At 39.0% G+C, this 25,807-nt stretch overlaps 1 protein-coding gene across 3 annotated transcripts in view; it reads right to left on the minus strand.

Moving 5' to 3' along the window:
* Positions 1 to 2,989: 2,989 nt before the first annotated feature.
* The window catches only part of ANO3 (anoctamin 3), a 163,434-nt gene continuing 140,616 nt past the window's right edge, over positions 2,990 to 25,807 (minus strand). For 2 of the 3 annotated variants that reach the window (XM_048486772.1, XM_048486771.1), the window contains 10 exons: positions 21,888 to 21,924; positions 19,165 to 19,276; positions 17,183 to 17,240; positions 16,821 to 16,918; positions 16,085 to 16,230; positions 15,497 to 15,649; positions 13,441 to 13,588; positions 9,820 to 9,900; positions 6,364 to 6,469; positions 2,990 to 4,957 (listed from right to left, as the gene is read on the minus strand). In XM_048486772.1, coding sequence (XP_048342729.1) covers positions 4,775 to 4,957; positions 6,364 to 6,469; positions 9,820 to 9,900; positions 13,441 to 13,588; positions 15,497 to 15,649; positions 16,085 to 16,230; positions 16,821 to 16,918; positions 17,183 to 17,240; positions 19,165 to 19,276; positions 21,888 to 21,924 — 1,122 coding nt within the window. In that variant the 3' untranslated portion in view covers positions 2,990 to 4,774. Of the gene's footprint in view, positions 4,958 to 6,363; positions 6,470 to 9,819; positions 9,901 to 11,317; positions 11,333 to 13,440; positions 13,589 to 15,496; positions 15,650 to 16,084; positions 16,231 to 16,820; positions 16,919 to 17,182; positions 17,241 to 19,164; positions 19,277 to 21,887; positions 21,925 to 25,807 lie in introns of all 3 variants that reach the window. The other variant, XM_048486770.1, reaches the window with a different exon arrangement.

A 25,807-nucleotide genomic window follows, 5' to 3' on the forward strand; every position in this document is an offset into this window, starting at 1 on the left:
GTGAATGTGTGCAACATATTCTTTATTAAACATTGTCACAAACAGGTTATTGGTTATACCTTACATACATTTTGCTTTAGTACAAGCTTTTCGGTCTAATTCTGTTCTGACTGATGTAATGTGTTTCAAGCAGATGGCCTTCAGATCCCTGCAAACCAAGCTTTTAATTTTTTTTTAAACCTAAAGATGCATCAGGTAGAACCTGGGATTTTTTTTTTACGCACACACAAAATATATTCTGAGCTTTGTTCCCTTCAGAAAAGCATGACTTTTGGCCAATGACCCCTACAGTAGCAGCTGACTTGTACCATCAAAAAACGGTGACTTAAGTCAGTGTTTCCTATAGCTTTTTAGGTTGTTTCAACATTTTGATTCACTCACTTGCAGGTGTTGAGTCTCTAGACGAGGCTGATGCAAGAGCACCCTCTGTATTTTGTGTTTCTCTGATAAATTTTTCCACGCTCTCTACCTTAATGATCATATACACTAGGTGCCCATTTACAGTGTGAGATGACGAAACATAAGCATGGCAAGTGATAAACAAATGTTTATTTCTGGTGCAAGGGTTCCTTTGGGTTGCATCAAGACACCGGGTTGTTTTAATAATAGCTGAAACATTCTGGACTAGTAACTGTCTGTAGGAATTGGAAAGCCAGACTACAACTGCTCATGCCACCTATTTTGAAAGTACATGCATAGACCAAGTTATTGTAGACTAGATTTTTTTTGCAAAAATGTAGTTCTGAAGTTCTGTGTAAAGTCCACAAATGCAGCTTGCATGCACATATCACAAATATGGGTAATTTTTTTAAATACACACACACACACAAAATTAGAGAGAGATAAAGAGAGATTTAACCAGCATTCATGTTATACATATTTCCTGAGAACAAAGTGTGCCATATATCTTTGTAAGATAATTTGCATTCATTGCAACCACAGCGAACCAAATCCTTGCAGAGGATTTCTTCCATCTAAAGCAAATGGCTGTTTTTCAGCAACATTTAGATACCACTGAACTTCTTATTTGAACAAAGGGCTTCAAGAAAGCATTTTTTCTTTGAAAAGTTTGTGTGCTTTCCAAGTCTGGAAAAAATGATTTAAGAGAAGGCTGATGTATTGAAGTCAGTTTCTCAGTGGATGTAGCTAGAAACAAGTCTGTGGCTTTGGATTCAAACTAACTTTGTATATGTTTACAGTAGTTTACAAGTTGGCAAATTACAAGGATTTGTTTTTCTTTTCTTTTGCTTTAATGATCAATCAGAGTGTTTCTAGGTCTAGATCAAACTGTGACAGGAGAAAACACCACAACGTAGTTTAACATTCCAATTGGTGAATGAATTAGATACTTCTAAAGCCTGGAGCCAGCCAAGGCAATCACATAAAACTTAACAATAGCAATGGAAAGGTTTTAATAAATCCATGTTTTATAACACAGAAATAAAGTGTGTACTTTAAAGCCCTCCCCATTATGGCAATGATGCCCCATCCAGCTTTTGTAGAAGTAGGCTTTTCCATTCACTTCAACGAGGGCATCAACATCAATGGTTACATGGGAAAAACTTAGTCTGCATTGAAATATCCAGGAATATCTATATAGATGGAGAGATCTGTGTGTACACACCTGCATTATTGGACTATCCATATACGGAAAGGGAATTATTACAAACTTGGTTGTCATCATATAAAATATTAACATATGAGAGACAAACAGTAAGAAAAACTGTGCGGTTAGACCATTGTAATTAGGACATTCATGGTCTGAACTGATGAAAAGTGATTCCTTGTAAACATAATATTATATCTATAATCAAATAATTTGTTCATCTCAAGGCTCATGCAAAAATATAACTTTGATATGATTGCTGTGCTTTGCTATATCATTCTGCATATCTCAGAAAGTGAAAACACAAGGTTTAGATTTACTTTGGTTAATATCAATAAGAAAGATTTCTACACCTGAAAATTTACAAAAGCAAAATTAGGATAATTTGATCCCCCATGTACAAGTGAGTCCTGCCCACTTGTTGAGTTTAGTGCTTCAGTTCTTCCACATTTTTGAAGTATTCATAATAAAGAATTATAGATCCATTCTTCACAGATGAAATAAAACATCATGAGGACACAAAAAAGGCACTCCACACAGCCTTTTCCCCAAATCATGCTTAGGATGCCTTATTTCTGCTCAAGATGTATTTTTTTAAAAAAAATGCTTCCAAGTGCACCATTTCCCCCTAAATTGCCTGCAAGATATCTCCTGCCTGGCTCCATGGAATGCAGAGCTCAGGAGATGTCTTATGGTTTCCACCCAACTGTTTTGCTCTCTGGTCAGTTTTACCTTCAGCTTGCACACAACATTCTGTCTGCCACCATTTGGTGAAGGTTGCCCCAGAACATTTGCTCTGCAGCCTCCGATCCTGGGTGACTTTTCAGCTGAAAAAGTCCACCATTGTACTCAGCTGGTCCTGTTGTTTTCAGCAATATATGGATGTTGTTGCTGTTCTTGTTCTTCTGGAGCTATCTATGTAACTATGCAGACACACATTAGCAGCCCGAAAGACGGGACGAGCACCAATTGAAAAGCATTGGCTGACCTGAACTCTGCAGACCAACTGTACTGGGGGGGGGGGGGGGGGGGGGAGTCAATCCACGGAGGCCAGGTCAACTCAATGCTTTTGAATGGGCAGAAGATCAGTCTTCTGAGCGGCTAAGATTCTCCTTTGTGTGTCTGCGTAGCTACAAAGATAACTATTCAAAAATTTAAAAAATAACAAAAGAAGAAGAGTTTGGATTCATACCCCACCTTTGTCTCCTGTAAGGAGACTCAAGGTGGCTTCCAAGCTCCTTTCCCTTCCACTCCCCACAACAGACACCATGTGAGTTGGTGGGGCTGAGAGAGTTCAGAGAGAACTGTGACTAGCCTAAGGTCATCCAGCAGGAATGTAGAGTGCAGAAACACATCTGGTTCACCAGATAAGTCTCTGCCACTCAGGTGGAGGAGTGGGGAATCAAACCTGGTTCTTCAGATTAGAATCCACCTGTTTTTAACCACTACACCATGCTGACTCTCAAAACTATATATTACTGGAATTGGAAGGACCAGCTGAGTAAAACTATGGACTTTTTGGGATGAAAAGGCATCCAGGATCAGAGCCTCCAGAATAACTTTCAGCAAATGGTGGAAGGGAGAATCCCTTCAGCTGCACACAAAATGTCATGTGCAAGCTGAGGGTGAAATTGACCAGAGAACAAAATGTTTGGGCAGGAAACAGCCTCGTTTCCTCTCTGATGCCTTTGCTGTCTGGAAAACACCCAGAAGCTGCCTCTTTTTAAGCCTCCTTTGGAAGTCATATTTTAGGTGTGCAGAGTGAACAGAGGCAGTCACTTCTTTTTAAGGCATCCCACAGATGTCTTTTTTGTGTTGTGCAGAATGGAACATAGTAATATCACAAAATCATGAAGCTTACTGTTCTCTTTTGCAAGGATGTGATAACCAAAGTCCAAGTTGCTATAGGAACATGTACTGAATATATTTTAAAAATACTATCTATACACCTATTGCCATGCTTTGATTTTGTAGAAAAAGGATGGTTTTACAGTCCTGTTTCATAATTCTCAAGCAATTAAGTTATACTTTGTATACTGCATAAAGAGGCTCTTGCATAGAGCAAGTAAGATAAATGACTTCTTAGGGTGAAATTATTTGCAATGCAATAAAATGTTTCAAGTTGTTTTTTTCTGGAACATTTAATATCCAAATAGCTCAAAGAGAATAGTGACACAATTCTGCATGCTACATCAGAGCATGGATAAGCCTGTTCACTTCAGAGATTATGAGTAGATGGCCTTTATTTGCATACTGGATATCAAATCACTGGGAAGCCAGATTGTTCTTCTGAAGAGAGCTGCATCAAGAACAGTCAGCATCCAGAGGACTACTGACAGAAAGAAAAAAGTTATCTGCTTGTGCAGTTCCATGTGCAGGTCTTGAGATGTGTGCACATTTAATTATGTGCAAAGGCTTCTGCATGCAGATTATATACTCTGGATGCAATATGATTTCCCTTATCCATTACACAAGGTTCTTGTGTAAGGGGGAAAAGCTCTTCTATAGAAGATCTGTGGAGCCCTCCCTTAAGTAGAATTTCTTTGACTGTAGAGAACTATACATTTTTTCTTTTAAAGACAAACAAGAAGTGATGTGCAAACATCAAACTGCATAGTAAATATCAAATAGACTGATATCCCTTTTAAAGGGCAGAGCCACATCCACAATCTCAGCAAGAGACTGACAAAATGGGAAGCCTGCAGGACTGTTAGAACATCAATTTATGGCCACAGAGGCAACAATTCTCACTTTGTATTTTCCACTGGCTGTACAAATACATTTGAGCAATTAAAAGCTGAAGTAGTGGATAAACATACCATCTTTTTTTTAAAAAAAAATCATGCCCTTACTATGAAACTTTTACAAGTGATAGATTTTGTTTTTACTTTGCTGTAGATGCCTTACACAAGTTCTTTGTATCTTACACTTTTGCTGAGCAAATCCACTTCTGCTGAGCCAGCGTTCAGTCCTCAGTAATGCATCTTCAGCATAGCCATTTGGCATCTCTATGGGTTAACATGATTCTTCCAGTTCACAGCAAAACTTAATAATTTGTTTTTCAATTGCAGCATATTTACAAGGCTTAAATCTTTAGACTCCCATCTTCAGCCTCTAATCAGAAGCACCCATTCTCATGTGAAAGTTGTCACTGTTATTTGATATCAACTAAGGCCATTCGTGGTGATACTGTTTGCCATTCTTTTTCCGTTCTTTCTGCAAATGCTCTAATTCAGCTTCGTACATCATTTCCTGGACTAAATATTTTTCCCTTCTCATTCTGTCACATAGGTCTTTGGGCATGTCTGGGATTAAGTAGGCAATGAAAGATTTTATTCCAAAAACAAGGTGCTGAAAAAAGAAAGAAAAAAAAAGAACAATTTTAAATGCTTCCATCAACTTGAAACTATTTAGATTTCTACCCTATGATGTTGAAAAAATGATTCACTGGCTATGTGGGATGACCTATAGTTGACCTAGTAACTAGCAGATAAACATCTACAAATGTGGAAAGCAAAAAAGGGAGGGGTGGGAAAGTCAAAAGAATTCTGATTCTCTCCATCTCTTCCAGAATTCTGATAAAGGAATGTTTTCATGCTAGCCACCAGTTATCCCTGACAGAAAACAGCAGCACACAGATACTAGCCATGGACCTAATCAAAGAAGGAAAAACCTTTGCTGAAGGAAATGAAAGCTTTCTCTTAGCAATATCACAGTCTTGATATATGAACTAAAAAGTCTCCTTTTAAAATGGTTTTAGCTGGAGACAAATTTATCATAGCTTAGATGTTTGAAGCTAACAAAACGGGAAATATATTTCTTTCCTGATGTTTCAGAACAGTGATATGGTGGGAGTGTCTTTCTCTAAACATTTGCAGAGTATCCTTATGGAGATGGCGAGGCTGCTCAGGAGCACATTCTAGATAAGGCAGGAATTTACAGAAATGAACAGGAAGAACTCTTATTATGAGGGTTCTGGAGGAGTGTACTGCCAATGTATTAATTATATTTACTGCTTAGTATAAAAGGTCTGGCCTCCAGAGATTAGATGAGCTATTACCACTTTTGCAGACTCTGGAGCTTCCTTGGTTTGAATAAAGATTTCTTTTGACCTTACCTCCTGACTGGTCCCCTTCATTTGGGAGTAAGAACACCAGGAAATGGTCTAGTGTTGGGTAATAATCCTGAGGCTTATTTTGGGGCCAGGACTCAGCAGAACTCTGGTTCATGGGAACCCTGTAATGTCAAGTGAATTTTTCCATTCCAGTCAAGCCAAGTCTCCATGACTTTACTCTGGATCAGGATTTGCTGTACACTTAGCCCATCACCAATGGAAGCATTCTGTCACCAATGACAAAAGTCTACCTGCTCCTTCCAGTCAGTTCCTGGAGCCGATTCATTGGTGTGAACAACCTAATGCTGCTAATATTAATTATTATTTCTGTCTGTAGAGAACATGGAATCTTGGTTGTACACAAATATATTTGTGTAAGAGGACAAGAAACTCTAACAAAATATGATGCCCTGAGGGAAACTGCTATCAGTGGGCATTGTCCAAATCATGTTGTGTATATGTCCCAGGAAACTTTATATTGTGAGAAAAACAGTGCCCCTCTGAGCACTTAACACAGACATCGAAGGGGGAGGTGATTATTTATGGGGGTTATTGCATATTTCAAATTTGAATTTGTAAGCCACCTTAAGACATTCAGAATGGTGGAATAAAGTTATTTTAATTAATAAACAAATGAACTCACTTCAAATACTATAATGAAGGCCAGTCGAGCTGCTAGGACATGCCAGAACTGTAAAGTAAATTCATAAGGAGTTGAACTCCATGGAGGTGCTCTGTAATCTCTATACCTGTAATAATAATAATAATAATAATAATAATAATAATAATAATAATAATAATAATAATAATAATAATAATAATAATAATAATAATAATAATAGGGAAAAACATGAAGGAAGTCATTTAGTAAAAATGGCTCGGAATCCTCTGTTTGGTCTTCTTCTTGAGGAAGCCTGTCAGTGGCATTCCTAGGCAAACTGGCGCCCTGGGCAAAACCTGAGTTGGATGCCCCCCCAAGGGCGGCCACCCTCCCCCACCTGAGCGGGCACAGTCGGGGTGTTTTTTCCCCTTCCTTTTCTTCCCACACTCGAGCCCTGTGCGACAGTGGCGTACCTAGGCAAACTGGTACCATCACATTATAGAACGTACCCCAACTCACAAATCTGAACACAGCAATGGGCCATGCCACACAGCAGAAATGTTTTTAGTTTTAACTATACGAGAGCTTAAGTTTAAGGGGGGGATTCTCCAGTTTTAACTATACACACTCAAGTTAGTTAACTTTAAAGGGAGTCCAAGATGGCTTGCCACTATTGAAGGCTCCCTTTAAAGTTTAAATCCCCCAAATGCAGAAAGATCAACATCTGTCATTCAACACTCTGAGCTATTCAGATCGGCTTTTATCAGCCCTGCTTGTATTCGGGGCTGATAAAAGCCGGAAAAAGATGAATACATCTTTTCATACAAAAATTTGGTATTTTTTTATTTAGATATATTGAATTACCAAGCCTAATTTTAATTATTACATTTTTTATTTAATTACTACTGGCACTGCCTCAAGTAAATTAAGTTTAACCAGCATATGCTGTTGTTCTGAGATAGAAATTAATATGAATCTTAACAACCTCTCTTCAGGACTAGAGGCAAGTTATAACACAAACCAAACAGGGGAAAGGGTAGGATTCCCCTTTCACAAGTTCCAAGACCAAGGAGTTATTACCTCAGGAATTATTCCTTATTGACTTTAAGAACCTCCCTCAAAGTCAGCACTAGAGTCTGTATTGCCTTACAGCTCCACAACAAAATGTTTTATTTAAAATAAACAGGAAAGTCAAACATTTCTTTGGTAGGGTTGAGGAACAGATAAACACACACACACATACACACACACACACAAGTATGTATAGTCATTCAGACAGTTTGTTAGGCTCTCAAATGGTCCTATGACCAACAGTGAGTTGTTTGGGTCCCTGCCTAGAATCTCTGTGTCTACTGGCATAAACTAAGAAGGGCCACAGTTCTCCCCTCAGGAAGCTGGTATTCTACTTCTGACCAGTCTCCCTCAGGCACTTTCCTGCAGCCATATCTAGGAGACCTCCCCTTAAGGAAGAGTAAACAAACCCCAAAGAAATGTTCTTAGGGTCACCATAATTTAATATATGCAGTAGCCCTGACAGGCTTTCAGGTCAGACCCCTTTTCTGGAGTCTCTCTCACTCCAACTCTCCCCAGAGGAAAAAAAAAAGCCTACAGCACTCCAGCTGTCTCTTTTTTTCTCCTCTCAGGCAATTTTCTCCCAATCAATTAGAACCAGGCAGGATTTAACTATTTCAGTGAAGTCTCTCTCTGGAAACCACTTCCCAAATATGGGCATTCGTCACACAAGTCATTGGCCCATTGTGGACCAGGTGTCTGCTGCACAGCAGGGGCAAATGTCAGTCACAACAAGATTACTTGAATGGATGTATTTCCCCAAGCCCCACTTTCAATTTCCATTCTCCCCATGCCAAGCGGCATCCCTTTAAGCATGATTTTAATTTTCTTCAGTGCAAGAGCAGGGGAGATTTGCAAGTGAGCAGTTTTGCCCCAGACATATTCCCCCTCTGCCAACCACTAGCCCCTCCCACTCCCCTGCACCCCTCTCCCCTTCCCCCTTTTCAGATTTTATTACTTCCATTTTTGTTAATTATTATATTGATATATCAATATAAACAGAGAAGCACTGCAAAATCTCTGTCTTTTATTGCATCTGAAAACCAGAAAGTATCTGTGTATGGAGTGAGGGGAGAGATATCAATTCTAGGACATGTTCCCCTTCTTAGTGTGGTTCAATGAATTGCTTTGCCTCTTTCTTGGGGGGGGGGTTATTTTTGGAAAGGGGCTACAATATCAATACAATTGTAATCACAGGTATACCAATATAACTGCAATTTAAAGAGCTTAAACAAAGCCCTTTATCTCGCAACTACCGAGTATGATGAGATCTGTGCCTTGAAGAGGAAGTTGATGGGTTTAGTTAAGAGAACCAGGAAAAGCAAAGACACATTGAGACTTCAAAAAAGCAGCTGTGAGGCAGACAGTGAATGTGTCCTCATGTGTAAACAGAGAACCGTCAGGAGACCACACTTCAGCCCCACTGCACCGCTAAGAGCCCCAAAGAAAGTATTCCATGCATAATGGGCCATTGACTATATGCTTATTACTTCCTACTATTTAAATTAGATATTTTTGAATTGGTGAGATTCTTTAGAAAGTGATCATTAGCCTTTCATTTGTATCAAAGTCTTTTCTCCTCCACTGTCAATCTTTCCATTTCCTATTTCCTCTCTTTCTTCAACACCAGCTCCTAAATTCAAGCCTCTGAGGTGGAACCAAAACGTTGTTTTCAGGATCTTATTCTGTCTCAATGCCCCATCTACTGGGGTCCTAAAAAATAACATAATTTCATGTACTGATCTTCTGATGCCTGTATTGAAATCTAATTACAGTGTACCTATGGTATATCTTACAATTATTTCATCTTCTCCAAAGAACTGATGGCTTGGTGCAGAGTGCTGCCAGCTGAAAAATGTGAGGTTAAGGGCCTAGTGCCATTTTAAGTTTTCCAACTCTAGCCTATTCCCTTGCTTTTTATATAAAGTCTAGACACAAATACTGTAAACATTTTTAACAATTAGTTACCTGGCCAAGTTGCAGGGAGCCTCATCAAACAGAGATAACATATAATTTTGGCAGGCAGTTTCTAATGGCCATGAAAATGCCCAAGCACCAGATTTTCAAATTTCCTCCTCTGTTTAATTATTCCTCCAACTTATTTAATTATCTCATGACCAATCTTCCCTATGCTAACCTGGTCTCAAGTAAATAAATTAATGAAAATATCATATAATATATGAAGAAATCCAGACATGATTGCATTCATTGCTGGAAAATAGCATTTGTAACATCTCATTCCCAATCCACAGATTAGTCTACTACAGAAAAAATGGGTCCTGAGACATCTTAAAAATAAAAGATTTATTATAACATAAACTTCTGTAGACCCATTAAATTTTACAAAATAATGCTATCCATTGTATTGATCAAAGCAATTTGAATGAAACTCAAGCAGCAATAATTTGCCATTCAGTAAGTGCATACCTGCAATATCCTGAATATCCCAAGCCAAGTTCGCTCAGATCAAATATTGATAAGCTGCTGTTGACATATCCCTTCAAACATCTAAAAAGACAAAGTCCAGTAAATATTTTCTGTTGAAGAATTAATTTGTCATAAGTAGTGCATGCAGAACTTATAAAGCATGTATGTTATTCATGCTCCTTGCCAAAACCAATGCATTATTTTTATATCATGCCTGGCAAATTATCAGTGGATGACAAAGGCAAAATATTCTTTACTCAATAAGGACAACTGAATTAATGCTATAAAAATACACAAAGCCTTGGATGTTTAAAATGAAATTTATGCTTTGAAGAAGAGTATACCTGTAGAATTTATCTCTGAAAAGTCCAAGCCATAGCTAAGTGCATGATTATGCATTACTATGCATTACACTACAGAGCAGAGTACTATGCATTACTCCCAGTTATGCATCAAAATGTTGGAACTCTATCTGCAGGGAGATTTATCTGTCTTCCTCTAGTGATGTCTTCTGCCAGTGGGTGAAAACTTTTGTGTTCTGTTTGGCATACCCCCAGTAACTGTTACTGCTTCTTCGATTTTTATTGTTGTGACTGTTTAATAATTATTGTATAAATTTATTTTAAATTTTTAAAATGAGGAAATTTTAACATTTGATGTCTGCCACATTGGTTCAGTTTTAATGATGTATGTTTGAGAAGGGGTTGATTTTAATGGTATTATAATGTAAGTTTACATTGTATGTTTTAAATAGTTCACTGCCTTGGTGGCCCTTGCAAAGCAGAAAGATGGGATATAAATTTTGTAAATAAACATATTCTATTAATGACATTGCTAGGTAGTCATATTTATTGACTGTATGATGGTATGGCTTCATTACAGTACAATCCCCAGTTGAATCAGACCATAGTTGCAGAACCAGAAAGAGGTAGTTAGCGATCTAGAATGCCACAACAGCAATCTAGAATGTTAAAAATACCAGAGAATAGTAGTTTTAAAAAAGGTAAATATAAAGGACAGAACACTTTGCTCAAAAATTGTTATTTCCGGCTATTTTGTACAGAACAGGTCAGCACCCTTGCAGAAACAAGAATGTAGAAATGATGTTTTATGCAGTGTGCTTTGCATGTTTTCAAGCTGCCCTACTTCTATGTAACTTAAGTTAGTCAGCAAATAGCACCTTTTAAAACCATGGAACAATCTGCTTCCGTTGATAGGTTAGCTGTTGAGAGGGTGGGAATGCAAAGAAAATTCATTTTTATTCAGCCCTGAGGCAAAACACTGATCAAGCTGTATTAATGTTTTTAACAGCAGCATTCAGCAAAATAATGACTGAGTTTTTTAAAAAATTCTTCATATTGTGATAGAAGCTCAGGGGACATTATTGAACAGGAAGGGAAAGATTCACCATGAAAAAGCTGATAGGGAGAGCTATGAATGATGGAAAAGAAAAGCATAAAGCTTCCTACATGTTAAACAGTAGCCCTCACATACCCACCTATTAAATGTGTAACTGCAAAGCCAAGGAATAAGAAAACATACTGTTAATTGATTTCTGAGGAGATTTAATATTAAAATAACAATGCCTCCAGAGAAAACATAAATATGTCTTTAACAGTGAAATTTAAAGAACAGTTTTTTTTAAAAAAAATTACATGCATTTACATTTTGGATAGTAAGTTTAAAAATCATAATTTCAAATTGAAGGCAACAATGAATAAATTAATGAATTCACTAACTTTCAGTTCTACTGTAAAAGGCTCACTCTGCCAAAGCGCAGAGTGGAATAAGACCTCATCTATATCCTTTTCAACAAAAAGAATTAAGTAAAATTGTAACTTCACCTTCCACAAGGTGAACCGCATTTGTTTTAGAATGCTCTGATTGGTTCCTATCCTAGTGCCTATCTAATAGAACTAGGTAGGCATTAGGACCTAAGTGTAGGATTCTAAAACAAAGATGTTCCAGCATGTGACGAATGAAGTTACATTTAGTTCTTTTTTTCAAAAAGGGTCTATTACCATAGGGGCCAAATTACTAGTTGCAACATTTTATGGTAAGGAATATAACGTTATGCTCATGTCCACAGATGATCTAGAACTTCATACTTTAACTGTCAGAATTTCCTCTGAATCACACATGCTTTTCTTGTGCAAGGAAATAAAAAATGCTTCCAAAAACATTGGTACTTTAAAAAAATAATTAGAGGAAGAGAGATCTAATAGGTACTCCTAAATGTGTACTCCTTAATGTGTCAGACAGAAAGACATTATTGATTGATCTGATATTGTGAATGGGACTATATTTATCAGAGAAGCAATGCCATTGGCTGTCACTACCAGGTGTGTATAAATAATGTAGAGATGATAGTACAACACACATGGACTAAATAAGGGAGGGGCGGGCATAACCCAAGTCTCTATTTTCAGAATCAGATTCATATTTTTGATATGCAGTTCATCCAAAGGCACTGTTAGAAAGCATTCTTCCAGTCATATTTTATTTTTCTAGTTATTTCACTGCTTGGGTCATGCTAAGGGCCAAAGCAGAAGTGATGATGATAAAGATGATACAGCATCTTCTCTGTGTTTTGAAAAGTGAAGCTATGAGAGCCCTTAACTGGGTCACAATGGCAGTGTGTAAGGCTCATTTAGGCTCATTCCACACAGCATATTTATAATGAGTTGTAATCATGATAAATAAACTTGTTTTCCATTTATAAAAAGGGAATAAACTTGTTTTCCGTTTATAAAAAGGGAAAATGAGTATAATGATTGTAACTCGATATAAATACCCTGTGTAGAATGAGCCTTAGTTTCTCTATTGTAGTCAGATGTGTCCATTGAAATGGCCTCACTTGAACAGCTGTTAGATATGGGTGGGGGGAAGGATTGGGACAGTATGTGTTTATTTCCCTTTTAGGGCTAACAACAACCTCATCAGGAGGGATCAGGAGAGGAAGGATTCTCCTCTCCTTATGTATAGGGTTGCCAATCTTTAGTAGGTAGCTAGAGATGTTTTAGGATTACAGTAGATCTCCAGCTGACAGAGATCAATTCTCTGGAGAAAATGGCCACTTTGGAAGGTGGACTGTATGACATTATACTTAAGTTCCTCCACTATCCAAACCCACCTTCCTTACGCTCCTCCTAAAAATCACCATGTATTTCCCAAACCAGAGCTAGCAACCCTACCAAAGTATTTTTGTACTCCCTATATACTTCTGATCTACTGGATCCCTACACAGTTCCTATTGCACTTCTAAAAATACTGGGGAATCTATTCATGGTTCTTCAAGTGTGATGTATGTTTTGTTACTAAGATACAGATGTTTGCAAACTTTCAAACTGACACTCGTTCTTGGCATGTGACTAAACAAACACAGACAAATGCTCTAGTGTGGGTAAAAGAGACTGAAAAAGACATCATCTCATTTTATTTAGATGTTTCCACATGTTCTGATTAGATAGCAGATCACATTTTGGAGGATATTTGCTTGGCCTCTGATGCAGTATTTTTGAGCCAATTTAACAATAAGAAAAATGTGCAAAATATATAGAAGTGACAAACATCTAACAAAACACAACAGCTAAAAATACATTTGGAAGATGGAGTAATTACTTTTCCTGTCTGTATCCTTGATCCACACAAGGGCCATATTTGTATGCATAAACAAATCGTGGGATATAGTCAGAAGTAATGGCAATAACAAAAGCATTGGTGATTACAGCAAGGACTCCTATTCCTTCGAGGATTCCATACCAAATTCCTAGGAGAAAAAATAACAAGTTGAAACATGACTGGGGTGTTGTGTGGTTTTCGGACTGTAGTCATGAAACATGACTATTAGTCAAACCTGTTCTTTTATGCAGTTTTACATCCACATACAAATAAGTTTTTAATTCTATTCCAAGATAGAATTAAAAATGCTCTTTCTTAATAGTACTGCCATTTTGCCCTTTAGTTGAACTGTCTAGAAAACACATACCTTGTAATTTTAGATTTTCTGTTCTCAAAATCCCTCCCCTCTATTGCATTTTTCTTAATTCCTAACTATTGTACATGCATAATACTCCTTACATTAGTTCTGGTGCTATGCCTTTTCAGATGAAAGTTGGGGGTGGGGGGCAATCAAAATATTGGCCATGCCAATATTCTAACTTAACTTGTTGGAAGACTAGCTGAATATTCCAGTCATTATTAAATCTTAATAATTAAATCTTAATGCATTTTAAATCTTAATTTATTTTTATCTTGTTTTATTGTTTGTTGGTTAGTGTTGTACACCGCCCTGAGCCCTCCGGGGGAGGGCGGTATAAAAATGCAACAATAAATAAATAAATAAATAAATTATATTTCATATAAGAGATGAATAGACAAAGAGTTTGGATTGATATCCCACCTTACTCTCCTGTAGGGAGACTCAAGGTGGCTTACAAACTTCTTTCCCTTTCTCATCCCACAAAGACACCTTATGAGGTAGGTGGGTCGGGGCTGAGAGAATTCTGAATGAAGTGTGACTAGCCCAAGGTCACCCAGCAGGAATGTTGGAGTGGGGAAACAATCTGGTTCACCCAGTAGGAGTCAACTGCTCATGTGGAGGCATGGGGAATCAAAACCAGTTCTTCAGATTGCTCTTAACCACCACACCACACCACACTGGGGCTGAACACCACGCTGGCTCTCAGCCACACCTTATCTTAGCATAGTTGGCTAATGATATCATTTTCTATTATAAAGCTCAACTTTTTTGTATTATATAGCTGTTTTGTTTTTGTTTTTGCACAGGTGCAAGTCATGATATGAGGCACAATATCTGGCAGTTTCTTTCTCCATTGCAGAATCCTTTGTTTTCCTCTCACCCATCTATTGTCCTCTGCATGTTGCTTTTGGAAGAGTACAAGTTGAGTTGAGGGGGAACTTGTGAGAGATGCTGCTCCCTCATGATTCTACGGATCCAATGTTGTGATTTTGGACAATAAGTTAAATGTGTGTTGGTGACTTGGAAATGCTTGGAACTATTATGGAACAGATAGATTAAGAATCATAGTCCAGAAGTTTTGAAAAATGACCAGACTTTATGATTTTGTGCTATGAAATCATTTTTCTACAAGTTATCATTTTACATGTTGCAGCTTACAAAAATAAAATTGTTTTTTATTTCACCATTCATTTTTCCAGTATTATTATCTTCAAAAATATTTAATGAACCCCAAGTAAACAGTGTATAATATGCTGTAGCCTAAAGTACATTTACTTGAAAGTGAATTTTGTTGCAATCAATACAGATTATGTCCTTGTATATTTAGGAATGAAGTGCCATGAACTCAAACTAATATATACAAGGTATTTTCTTTAAAGGACAGATTGATCCATCTGTATTACTTACCTAAGCCAACTGTAAATTGATTTAACCAATGTAATAAGAACAGTGTCAAGAAGAATATCTTAAACACAGACTCATAGACTTATAATCCAAGAATCTTATGAAAACTATATATTTCTACCTTCCCTTTTTATAAATATTTATAAAATAAATAGTTGTAAAAACACAACAGATTACATTCTGTGATGTAAATATACCCTTCAACATGAAGTTAAAACCATGTCTGAATTCCAATATTTGCCATAATTACTTGGTAAAAAGAACAACTACAACAATAATGTTTTGTCTCACCTATATCTGTTGCTCTCGCAGGCATCGGTCGCCTCCATTGTGTAACAAACTTATAAGCATCAAGTCTAATTTCTATGATGTTGTTAAGCAATGCCAGAAGAGGTGCCAGTGGAAAAGCAGCTACAAAGATGGTAGTAAAGCCAAACTGTAAAACTGGAAAAATAATATAACTAAATAAGAGAAGAAGAGAAGAAGAGTTTGGATTTATATCCCCTCTTTCTCTCCTGCAGGAGACTCAAAGGGGCTTACAATCTCCTTGCCCTTCCCCCCTCACAACAAACACCCTGTGAGGTGGGTGGGGCTGAGAGAGCTCTGAGAAGCTGTGGCTAGCCCAAGGTCACCCAGCTGGCGTGTGTGGGAGTGTACAGGCTAATCTGAATTCCCCAGATAAGCCTCCACAGCTCAGGCAGCAGAGCTGGGAATCCAACCCGGTTCCTCCAGATTAGATACATGAGCTCTTAACCTCCTACGCCACTGCTGTTCCTACCCTCTTCAAGTCTGTAAGAAAAACAAGGAAACTCACTGGCACTACATACAATTATCAGCTTCTGTTAAAAAAGCAAAAACTAGCTCTTTGAGCATTCTCACCCATTTCTAAGTACTCATCCATCAGACCATGGAGGTTCATTGGCTGTAGATTCCAATCTTTTTCCCACTGAGGTAGAGAGAATTTATGCTCCAACAACTGCCCTCCTTTCTTGATCTTGCGCCGTGACCACCAGTTTTGTAGCAACCTATTTTAGACAGCCAAAACATGAAATCTATGGCATCATTTTCAGTGATTTCACTACTCATTGGGCTCTTTATTCAGCACTGTCCCACTAGGTGCCCTTGGATTTATTTTCATTTCTTGTGAGCACAGGCCTCTAAAGTTAAGAAATCCTTGTCAGAGCAGACAATTCTATATCAGTCCAGTGGATTTTTGGTCATTTGATAGCCCTTGCAATTACCTCTTTAGCCCTTTCAGATGGTATATTATTTTATTTTCAGCTGCAAAAATGGAAATGGTACTATGTTTTGTTGGTACCAATGGTACTGACTGTGTACTTTAGTGTACAGAATCAAGGTCTAATGTACTTCCTGATTCCTGGGGGAAAGGTTCTCCATCAAGCCTTATACAGCTCTCCAATAATTGCATGTATTTCTGAGGGCTGCCCACACAGAAGAGGTTGGATTATTCCTTTTGTTTGGGCAGCTAAGGTGATTGATATTATTTTGGTCCCAGCAGGACAAATCAAGTCAGAAATTTTAAATACCTACAGCTTCAACCACAATTATATTATGGTATTTTTTGAAGAAAAAAACAGATAATATTTGTACTTACGGATAGCCGAGTTCCATGAAGTTGTTCCACATTTGCTTTAAAACCATGATAACGCCCATTTGCAGGCAGAGGTCTATCAAGCAGCCACTTGGATGACACTGTAGGAAGAAGTGTTATGTACATTTACATTGCAAACTTTATCTTTAAGCTGTTTAAATCCTATCATTTCAAGATTATTATCAGCAGGAGGAACATTGAGCTCTACCAGTTCTTTGTTTTTATGTAATATAAACTATTTTTAACTGTTCTTAAAAAACACAAAACATTGACTATGCAAGGATAGAATGATTTGACACAGAAAACACAGATAATAAAAAAATGACTGTAGAAAATACATTGGCAGGACAAGTACAGTTGTTTACCTCTTCCAATCTCCACCTGTTAAAAAGCTTGTTGTACTTTCCAGGGCGTCCAGCAAATCTGGAAAGATGAGATTTTGTTTGTTACTTGGATTTAAAATAAATAGCAATATTTAATAAAAAGAGAGACCTACTAATAAGGAGAAATCTTTTGCCTAGTTAGGTCCTTATCTTTCTTGCTCTATTGGACATTATTCCAAATCAGTAATTGTATGAAAAGGGACTCTGATGTACACATGAAGTTTTCCAACTCCACAGGTTTTCCATCAAGGCACACATTTTTTTGTTTGTGCAGAACTGCCTCTCCATTGAAATGAACATGTACATTCCCAGTTGTGATCATATCACAGTCCTTGCTTGTGTTCATACCAAACAGTGCACAGGAATCTTAACTAGAATGTTTGCCTTCTCTATTTAACTGAGGCAGTTTTTAATATTCTCTGATTTATGCATCCACTTCAAAATTAGCATATTTATGTAGCTGAACACATTACCAGAAAATATCTTAAAGACCATCTGGATTTTGCCATTGTCTCTTCCACCTCAGTTGCTGGTTCTTATTGTAGCTGAAGTGGGAAATTTTTTTTCTGACTGATTTGACCTCACTGTTATTTAATCTAATTGGCAGTAGAGACCTAGCTATTTTATTGTATGGGCTTTATGTTGTCTTCACATGTAGCATTGTTACTTCATTGAGAAAAAATGTGATTTCTTCTGATTAAACAGCAGCAAAAGTGAATGAGGCCAAGCAAGGAATAAAGAATAAAGTAGTATCCATGAGATGCAACAAAAAGAACAAAAAGCATCAAAATATCTCAAAAACCACTGATAATAGGAGGTGCTTTTTGAAAAGTAAATCGTTTCTATCCAGTGACAGTATTAGCTCAAATAGTTTTCAGTAAAAAAGGTTTACTCACTATAATGAATTGTAAAAGACTAGCCCTGACTACCTATGCATGGTAGTCAAATCTGAGCAAGGGGAATAGCCAGCACTCACTGAGGCTTTTATAAATCCCTATATGAATAGTGACATGGGAGTTTTAGCACTGAATTGATTTGCCTTAGGGTCCAAAATCTCACTCAAAAATTAGGTCAATGCAAAGTGGGTGGTGAGAGCAGCAATCCTCACAAGGAGAACTTGAATCAGATCAACATCAGTGTGTGTGTATATATGTATACACCCAAAGAGAAAGACAGAGAGTCAGATGATATTTGCTAATTGTGTACTGAGCAACCACATGCTACATTTCTACAGTGGGGCAAATAGTACCCCTCCAGAGCCATCTTTCCACATGTTCCCTCTTTCTGTACATTGTGGTCTCACTTTGAATTGGGCCCACAAGTACCTGGGAAACATGGATCTTCAGAACATATGCAGGGAAATCCTCTAGGAAATTGTGACATATAGCTACTTTGAAAAATGTGAAAGACAAAAAATGGAAACATAGCCACTGGCCTCTGACATGGAGAGTTCAAGTTGCCTCTAAATGGGAGAGATCAAGGTGCCTCTAAAAAGGAAATACTATTCTTCCCAGTATCTTTCATATATTTGGCCTCCTCAAAACTATGAACTATTTTGACACCGAATAACTCAACTAATAACTCACACAAAGACTCAGTGCTAGCTACCTGTGCAGAGCAGGTGCATACTTATTTTTCATATCAGCACAAGATTTGCCAAAACTACAGGTTGCTGACATTACATTAAACATGCACAGATGCTTTGCACAAGTTGCAGTCTAGTTTAAATGAGACTCTAAATTCACACACAGTTCTACAAGTATTCTGTGTACAATATGCCACATTTAAATATGGCCAAGTTGTGCAGTCAAATGCACACCTAACTCTCTCTGGCTTATATCTTTAGTATCCAGTCTGCATTTAAAGCCAGAAGCATCCTCAGCTATCAACAAACCACTGTAATATATGCAAAATGATTCATGTTTTTGTTGTTGTTATTATTTTCCAGGAGTTCTTTAACTTACCTTCCAAGAAAGAAAGCAATGTAGAAGATAGAACTATTCAAGTTGACAAATTGGAAGAGAAACATTTTCAAGGCAAAACTATTTTCCCATTCTGAGTCTGTTCGAGGATGTTCTGTAAGAATGAAACAGTACACATTACTCATTGGTAAAGAAAATCATATTTTCTGATCAAGATTTCCTGCTCTGGATTGCCACATGACTTTCACTGAGGTGGTGGGCTGCATGTTACTCTCCTTGTGCAAGAAAAGCATGCACTACTCAAGTTGCATCTATAAAATAGTTATAAATGACTGGCAGGAAAGGTTACTTGCTTGCTTTGATTCATAATTTGACACATTCATATGTGCTGAGAACAAATTACAAAACACACACACACACACACAGTAGATTAAGAAAGGGTTGAACCTTTCTCCCTATTTGCTAAGGGTATCAGGCTAGGAGTGGAATCCTATGGAGAGCTTGAATTGACTAGTAGAACTGGCACAGAATTGAGCTCAGGGACGTAGGTATAGGTTTTTTATGGGGGGTTAGGGAGGCCATGCCCACACCCGCCCCTGGGGGGCGTGGCCATGCCTCCCCAAGCCCCGCCTCAGTCTTAGTACTTATTTATTTTTAATTTATATTTTACATTTCTACCCTGCCAATTTCCCAAGGGACTCAAGGCAGCTTACATACTTATAAAAATACAATAATATAAAATGTTACAAAGTGTAAACATTAAGTGTAAAAGTGTAAAACATTACAAAGTGTAAAACATTACAAAAATGTAAACATTTGGAGGATACAAACATATATTAACAGAAATATAAACATTTGGAGAAGCTTAGTAGAGAAGAAAGAGAAGGGAGTGCTCTAACACATTTGGGAACTCCATTCTTCTTCCCAGAGCTCTCCACTGTCATCCTTACAATAGCCCTCCGAGATAGCAGAGTCTGAGAACATGTGACTGGTCTGAAGTCATTCAGCTAGCTTCTGCAGCAGACTAGGGATTCGAACTCAAGGCTCCTGAATCTCAGCACAACACTCTACCCACCACAACCCGCTGCCCAGTCAGAGATGGGCTGACAGGCTCCTGGGAGCCCAGTGGAGCAGCTCTGCAAGGCCAGGGATGGCAGACTTCCCTGGCCCCTACTCCCACCGGCTGGGCTCCCAGCCTTTAGTCCCTTCTGCCCTCTCCTCCGGGCAGAGGTGCAGCTAAGGAAAATGGAGCCCGGTGCAAAATCTGAGTTTTGCACGCCCCCCACGGGCGGCCACTGTGATGCTGGAATTCACCCCCAAACAGCATCTATTTCAATGGTGTTTAAACTAGGGAGCCCAGATTCTCCCTTTAAATCCACCTTAAAGGGAGAATCTGGAGTCCCCAGTTAAAACAACATTGAAAGTGATGCTATTTTGGGGTGGATTGTCCCCCACCCTGAAACAGCATCACTTTCAATGTTTAAACTGGGAACCTCAGATTCTCCCTTTAAATCCATGCTGAAGGGGGTGGATTTAAAAGGAGAATCTGGGAAAATTTGGGGGGGGGGTGCCTGCTGTCAGGGGTGCAATTATTAAGCTAGCAGCACCAAGCTTTTAGAGTATCTTTAGGAGACCCCCCCTGCTGATACCACCCAGGTTTGGAGAAGTTTGGTTCATGGGAGCCAAAGTTATGGACCCTCAAATGTGGACCCTCCATCTCCTATTAGCTCCCATTGGAAACAATGGGGGATGGGGCACCCCCTTTGGGAGTCTATAACTTTGGACCCCATGAACCAAACTTCACCAAACCTGGGTGGTATCATCAGGAGTGTCTCCTAAAGATACCCAGAAATTTTTGGTGCTGCTAGCTTAAAAACTGTGCCCCCTGCAGGCCAAAAATAAAAAATACTTTAAAATACAAAAAACTCACAAACGGGGTGGGGGAGCTTCGGACATGTAATGGGGGCTTGAACCCGAGAACCCCCCCTTACCTATGTCCTTGGTTGAGCTGACATGTTTTCCTTCTCTGCTGGTGCAAGGGGCACTCTCACCAGCAGAGCAGACAAAGGTATCAGTGACTGGCTGCCTCTCAAATCTGTGGTGACAAAACCTGGAAGTTGGGGCCACCATGGAGGAACAATTGGATGCTAACGCAAGGGAGACATGCTGAGTCATTTCCAGAGGTGGAGCTGATGTCAGTCAGCTTCCACATGGACTTTGCAGCTGGGTATGACCCAGCCCAAAGGCTCGGGTATAAGTGGTGTTTTTTTTATTTTCCCTGCCTCCCCACAATGCCAGAGAGCTCTCTGGAGGCAGCAGAGAAGTGGCACCATCCCCAGTTGTCTTGGGCTTTGGACTGGGCTGCCTGACAAAAAGAACTTGCATTCAAATAAAGTCTGCATTCACTACACTTACTATTCTAGGAGAAATGTTAAAGACAGCCATTGAATGGAGGGAAGTAATTTAATTAGGGCTGGAGAAGGGAAGGTTAATGTTTTTCTCATTAACTTGATCTAATTTATCCCCTTTAAGATACTATTTGCTTCAAGGGAACAAAAACTTAAAATTATCTTTTTGGATACCCTTGGAAAGTAGCAAAATATTATTGTTCGTCTCCTCATCTGGTTTCACCTTCAGTAATAAAATGTTACTTTTTTTTACATTATGATAATGTTTTTGTGTTAAGTTTTATATCAGACCTTTCCTTTCATCACAGAGAAATAAAGCATCACAACAACATTCAATGTATCATCACAATTACCTACCTAAATCTGTTAAGAGGTAGGCAACTTTTTCATATACCTAAAACAGAGTTGAGAAAAAATAGAAAATTAAAAAATACAATTTCAAAAAGAAATCTTTTTAACTAGCTATGAAACAGAAAAAAGGAGGAAAATATTATATTCCCTAATCCCCAAGGGCTAAACAAATGCCTCTTTGCTTCAATTGCTGTTTACCACAGATGTTGAAATGTAACATATTAGTCCATCTTTATGTCATGTAGAGGAAAAAGTGTCCCATTAAACAACGTTTGTGTGGGAGGCATGATCCAACTTCTAGATCTTTATGAGAAATAACCTCACAATTTCATTCTTTTTATCTACCTTATATTTCTCTCATCTACCTTGTATTTCTCTCATTGTATTTCTCTCATTATTTCTCTCAAAATGTATGTCACATCTTTATTTTTGTTTTGGCAAACACCTCCATCAAGCTAAAATTGTGAACTGAATCCAAATTCAGCAAGTGGAGCACGGCTGACAGAATGGAACTTTCCTATAGCCCCCTATTTCCCTCAACTGATGCTCATGAAGCACAAGGGTAACTTAGAAACAGCATGGGGGGAGTGGGATTTTGCAGTGGTAGGGAGGAACTGGCAAAAATCCCTTCTTTCTACTATCTATGATGGCAAAGTATCCCAAATTTTAGTATCACAAATAGTGTGCATTCAACTCAGATACCCTAACCCTAACCCTAACCCCCCTACCTCTTCCTAATTTTCTCTGTTAATGCATGCTCATTTTGTCATAGGCTTGATACTTGGCGGTTTGGCACACGGGTATGGCTCTGGAAGGGCAAGGGGAAGGGAGCTAGGGAGCTACGCCTTCCCCTCAGGAACCAGGCCGAAGGGGAAACATCTCTGGCCAGGAGAGTCTGTCTGGCAGAGCCCCACAGTAGAACAAAGCTCGGGACGAGGCACCCGCCCTGCTGAGCTGTAGCACAATCCAGACCCATGCTTAGCCTCATGCTTCTGCTCAATAAAATGGCTATGGCCAATTTATTACCCCAGCAATGGGTAATGTGTTTTATTGGTAAAGGACCTCACACAAAAGAGATCTACCCTCGGACAGCAAAGAGATTTTGGGTAGTGGTGGATAGCTTGATGAAAATGTCAATCCAGTGTACAGCTACTGTGAAAAATGTATATTCCATGCTGGTCATAATTAGATAGGGAATAGAAAATAAAACTGCTGCTGTCATGCTGCTCTTATTCAAATCTATAGTGAGACCACACTTGGAATATTATATACAATTCTAGTTACCGAACCTGAAACAGGATATTGCAGAGCTTGAGACGGTGCAGAAAAAAGCAACCAAAATGATGAGAGGGCTTGAGCAACTGTCTTATGAGGTATGGTTAAAACGTTTAGGGCTGTTCAACTTAGAGAAAAGGCAGGAAAGGGGAGACATAACAGAGGTCTATACAATTATGCATTGTGTGGAGAGAGTGGACAGGGATAAGCTTTTCTCCCTCTCTCATAATACTACAGCCCTCCATTTTACCCTATCATCAAGGCAATTCTCCGTTATAGGCAAAGCTGTCCTCCATTTTTCCTATGGGCAAAACTATTCTTCATTATTTCCTATAGACAAGACTGTCCTCCATTTTACCCTATGGGCAAGGCTCTTCTTCATTATCCCTATGGGCAAGGCTGTCCTCTATTTTATCCTGTGGGCAAGGATATTCTCCCTAACTCCTTATGAGCAAGGCTGTCTTCCATTTTACACTATGGGCAATGCTCCATTATTCCCTATGGGCAAGGCTTTCCTACATTGTTATCCTATGGGCAAGGCACTCCTCCATTATTCCTGATGGGCAAGACTGTTCTACATGTTACCCTATGGGCAAGGCTGTCCTCCAGTTTATATTAGAGTGCATAGTCATCAGCTGAAGCTGAGGGATGAGAGATTCAAAACAGACAAAAGAATTTCTTCCCAACACATAATTAAAATGTGGAACCCCCTGCCCCAGAATGTAGTAATGGCTGCCAACATAGAAGGCTTTAAGAGGGAAGTGAGCATGATCATGCAAGATAGGGCTATGACTGTTTAGAGATAATCTAGCTGTATCGTTCACTTTTGTTTTGGTGTGTCCTGTATCCTACGTATGAAATTCTTATATCTCTACTTCACACACAACTGGAGCCTGCCTTACTCTTATAGAACTAGGGGTGCATGCATGGAGTTGTGTTCCAAACCCCCCACAAAAACCCAACCCCATTTAACACTGTAAAATAAATGGTCTCTGCAACTGTGTAAACAATTTGATATGACTGAATGTTTTACCTCCACTGAATTTTATTTCTCCATAAAAATGCACTACTGCGATGTATTAAAATGGCTACTCACTTGATAAACAAAAGTTAGTACAGATTAAATGTGAGCATTTGGCAAAGAACTAATCAAAAATCAGCACAGCATGTCTTATTTGTTCACCTTGGAAAGGCAAACTAATTTGAGTGGACCTGACTGGCTAGGCTAATTCTGGTTGTTTTCCTGGTGCCACTGTGATGTCAGCAGCTACTTTCTGCTTTCAGTTTCCATTTTCACTGCCATCTTGCAGGTCGATTTTTCACAGTAAAAATGCCCCATTGTTAGCATGGAGAATAGTCCAGGGCAGCTGGGAGTTCTTCACAGCTCCTGGTGCTGCAGCTTGTCTGCCGTGTCGTTGCCCTGGCGCCGCCCTGCGACATTGGCTTTGCTTCACAAATTTCAGAATTGCAAAGGTTGAGATTCTTCTGAAATGCCCCTTTGTTGCTCCAGTGGCTTCTGGTGCCATGCAAAACTCCTTGGCAGCAGGACCAGGACCATTTTTCCCACCGGACCGCTCTGGCCCACCCCACCAATGGACAGGTGTTGAGAATCTGTGCCCTCCCCACCTTGCAGTGGGAAAAAACATGGAGGGAGAAACATTGCAGGCTCCGTGAATGGGAGGGCAGCGATTCTTTCGCACATGCAAGGATTTTAGATTTATATTTTAGTAAGGGAGGGTGTATAGGATGGCAATTCCCTTGCACATGCAAGGATTTTAGACAGGGGGGGCCTGAGGGCACCAACTCTCAGTGCCTGTTTTGTGTTCAGAGTCATTTAAAACTAAAATAGTGAAAGTGAGTGGGGGAAGGGGGGAGATTCAGCCAATCAAAATGCGGGAAACAGAGGTTGTCCGTGCATGCATGGAAGACACTGCAGAAGAGTTCGCTGTGCAAATGGAGATGCACTGATCTTGTGAAGAAACTGTTGGGGCATAACGCACCGGGCCTGCTTCAAACCCCAGGAAGAACTGGGGAACAGAGAAGAGTCAAAAGCAGGGCAAAAAGTCCCACGGCAAGCATGCTCTTGGATCTACCACGGGGCATTTCAGCCATGAAAAATCAGTCTTAAGTTTCTGTTTTTGGGAGGTGCAAATGGTAGGAACAGGGAAGAATGAATCAGCAAATAAATGCCTAGGAACATCATTAAATCAGAATTTTTAGCCTGTGTTCCCACCAAATGTAATCAGCCCGTTAGCTCTGATTAGTGTTCCTATACACAGTATTGGCAACCAGTCTTGTTTTGGGAAGAGTCTCTTTTCATATAACCAGGAGTATTTGCCTGAATCATCCCATTTATTGGGATCATGGTACTACCAGGCATATGTTTTGTATGCTTAAAGTACTTGTTCATGCTGATTGTTACTGATCTAGCTCTGAAAAAAGATCTTTCCATCTTTTAGACCCTGATTAGTTCTTAATTAAACTAATTATGGTTAAACTGAGCAGTGAGATTCTAGGCATTAAAGCCAGGGCTCAGTTTGCCTTAACCCCATGAGTTTAAATGAGGCATGAGGCTCATTGGGCACCTCATGTAGGATACCTAATTGGGAGGATCAGTTTTCAGCCTTATATTTTCGCCACAGATTTATATC

Source organism: Sphaerodactylus townsendi, linkage group LG02, assembly GCF_021028975.2.
Source record: "Sphaerodactylus townsendi isolate TG3544 linkage group LG02, MPM_Stown_v2.3, whole genome shotgun sequence".
Taxonomy (NCBI): domain Eukaryota; kingdom Metazoa; phylum Chordata; class Lepidosauria; order Squamata; family Sphaerodactylidae; genus Sphaerodactylus; species Sphaerodactylus townsendi.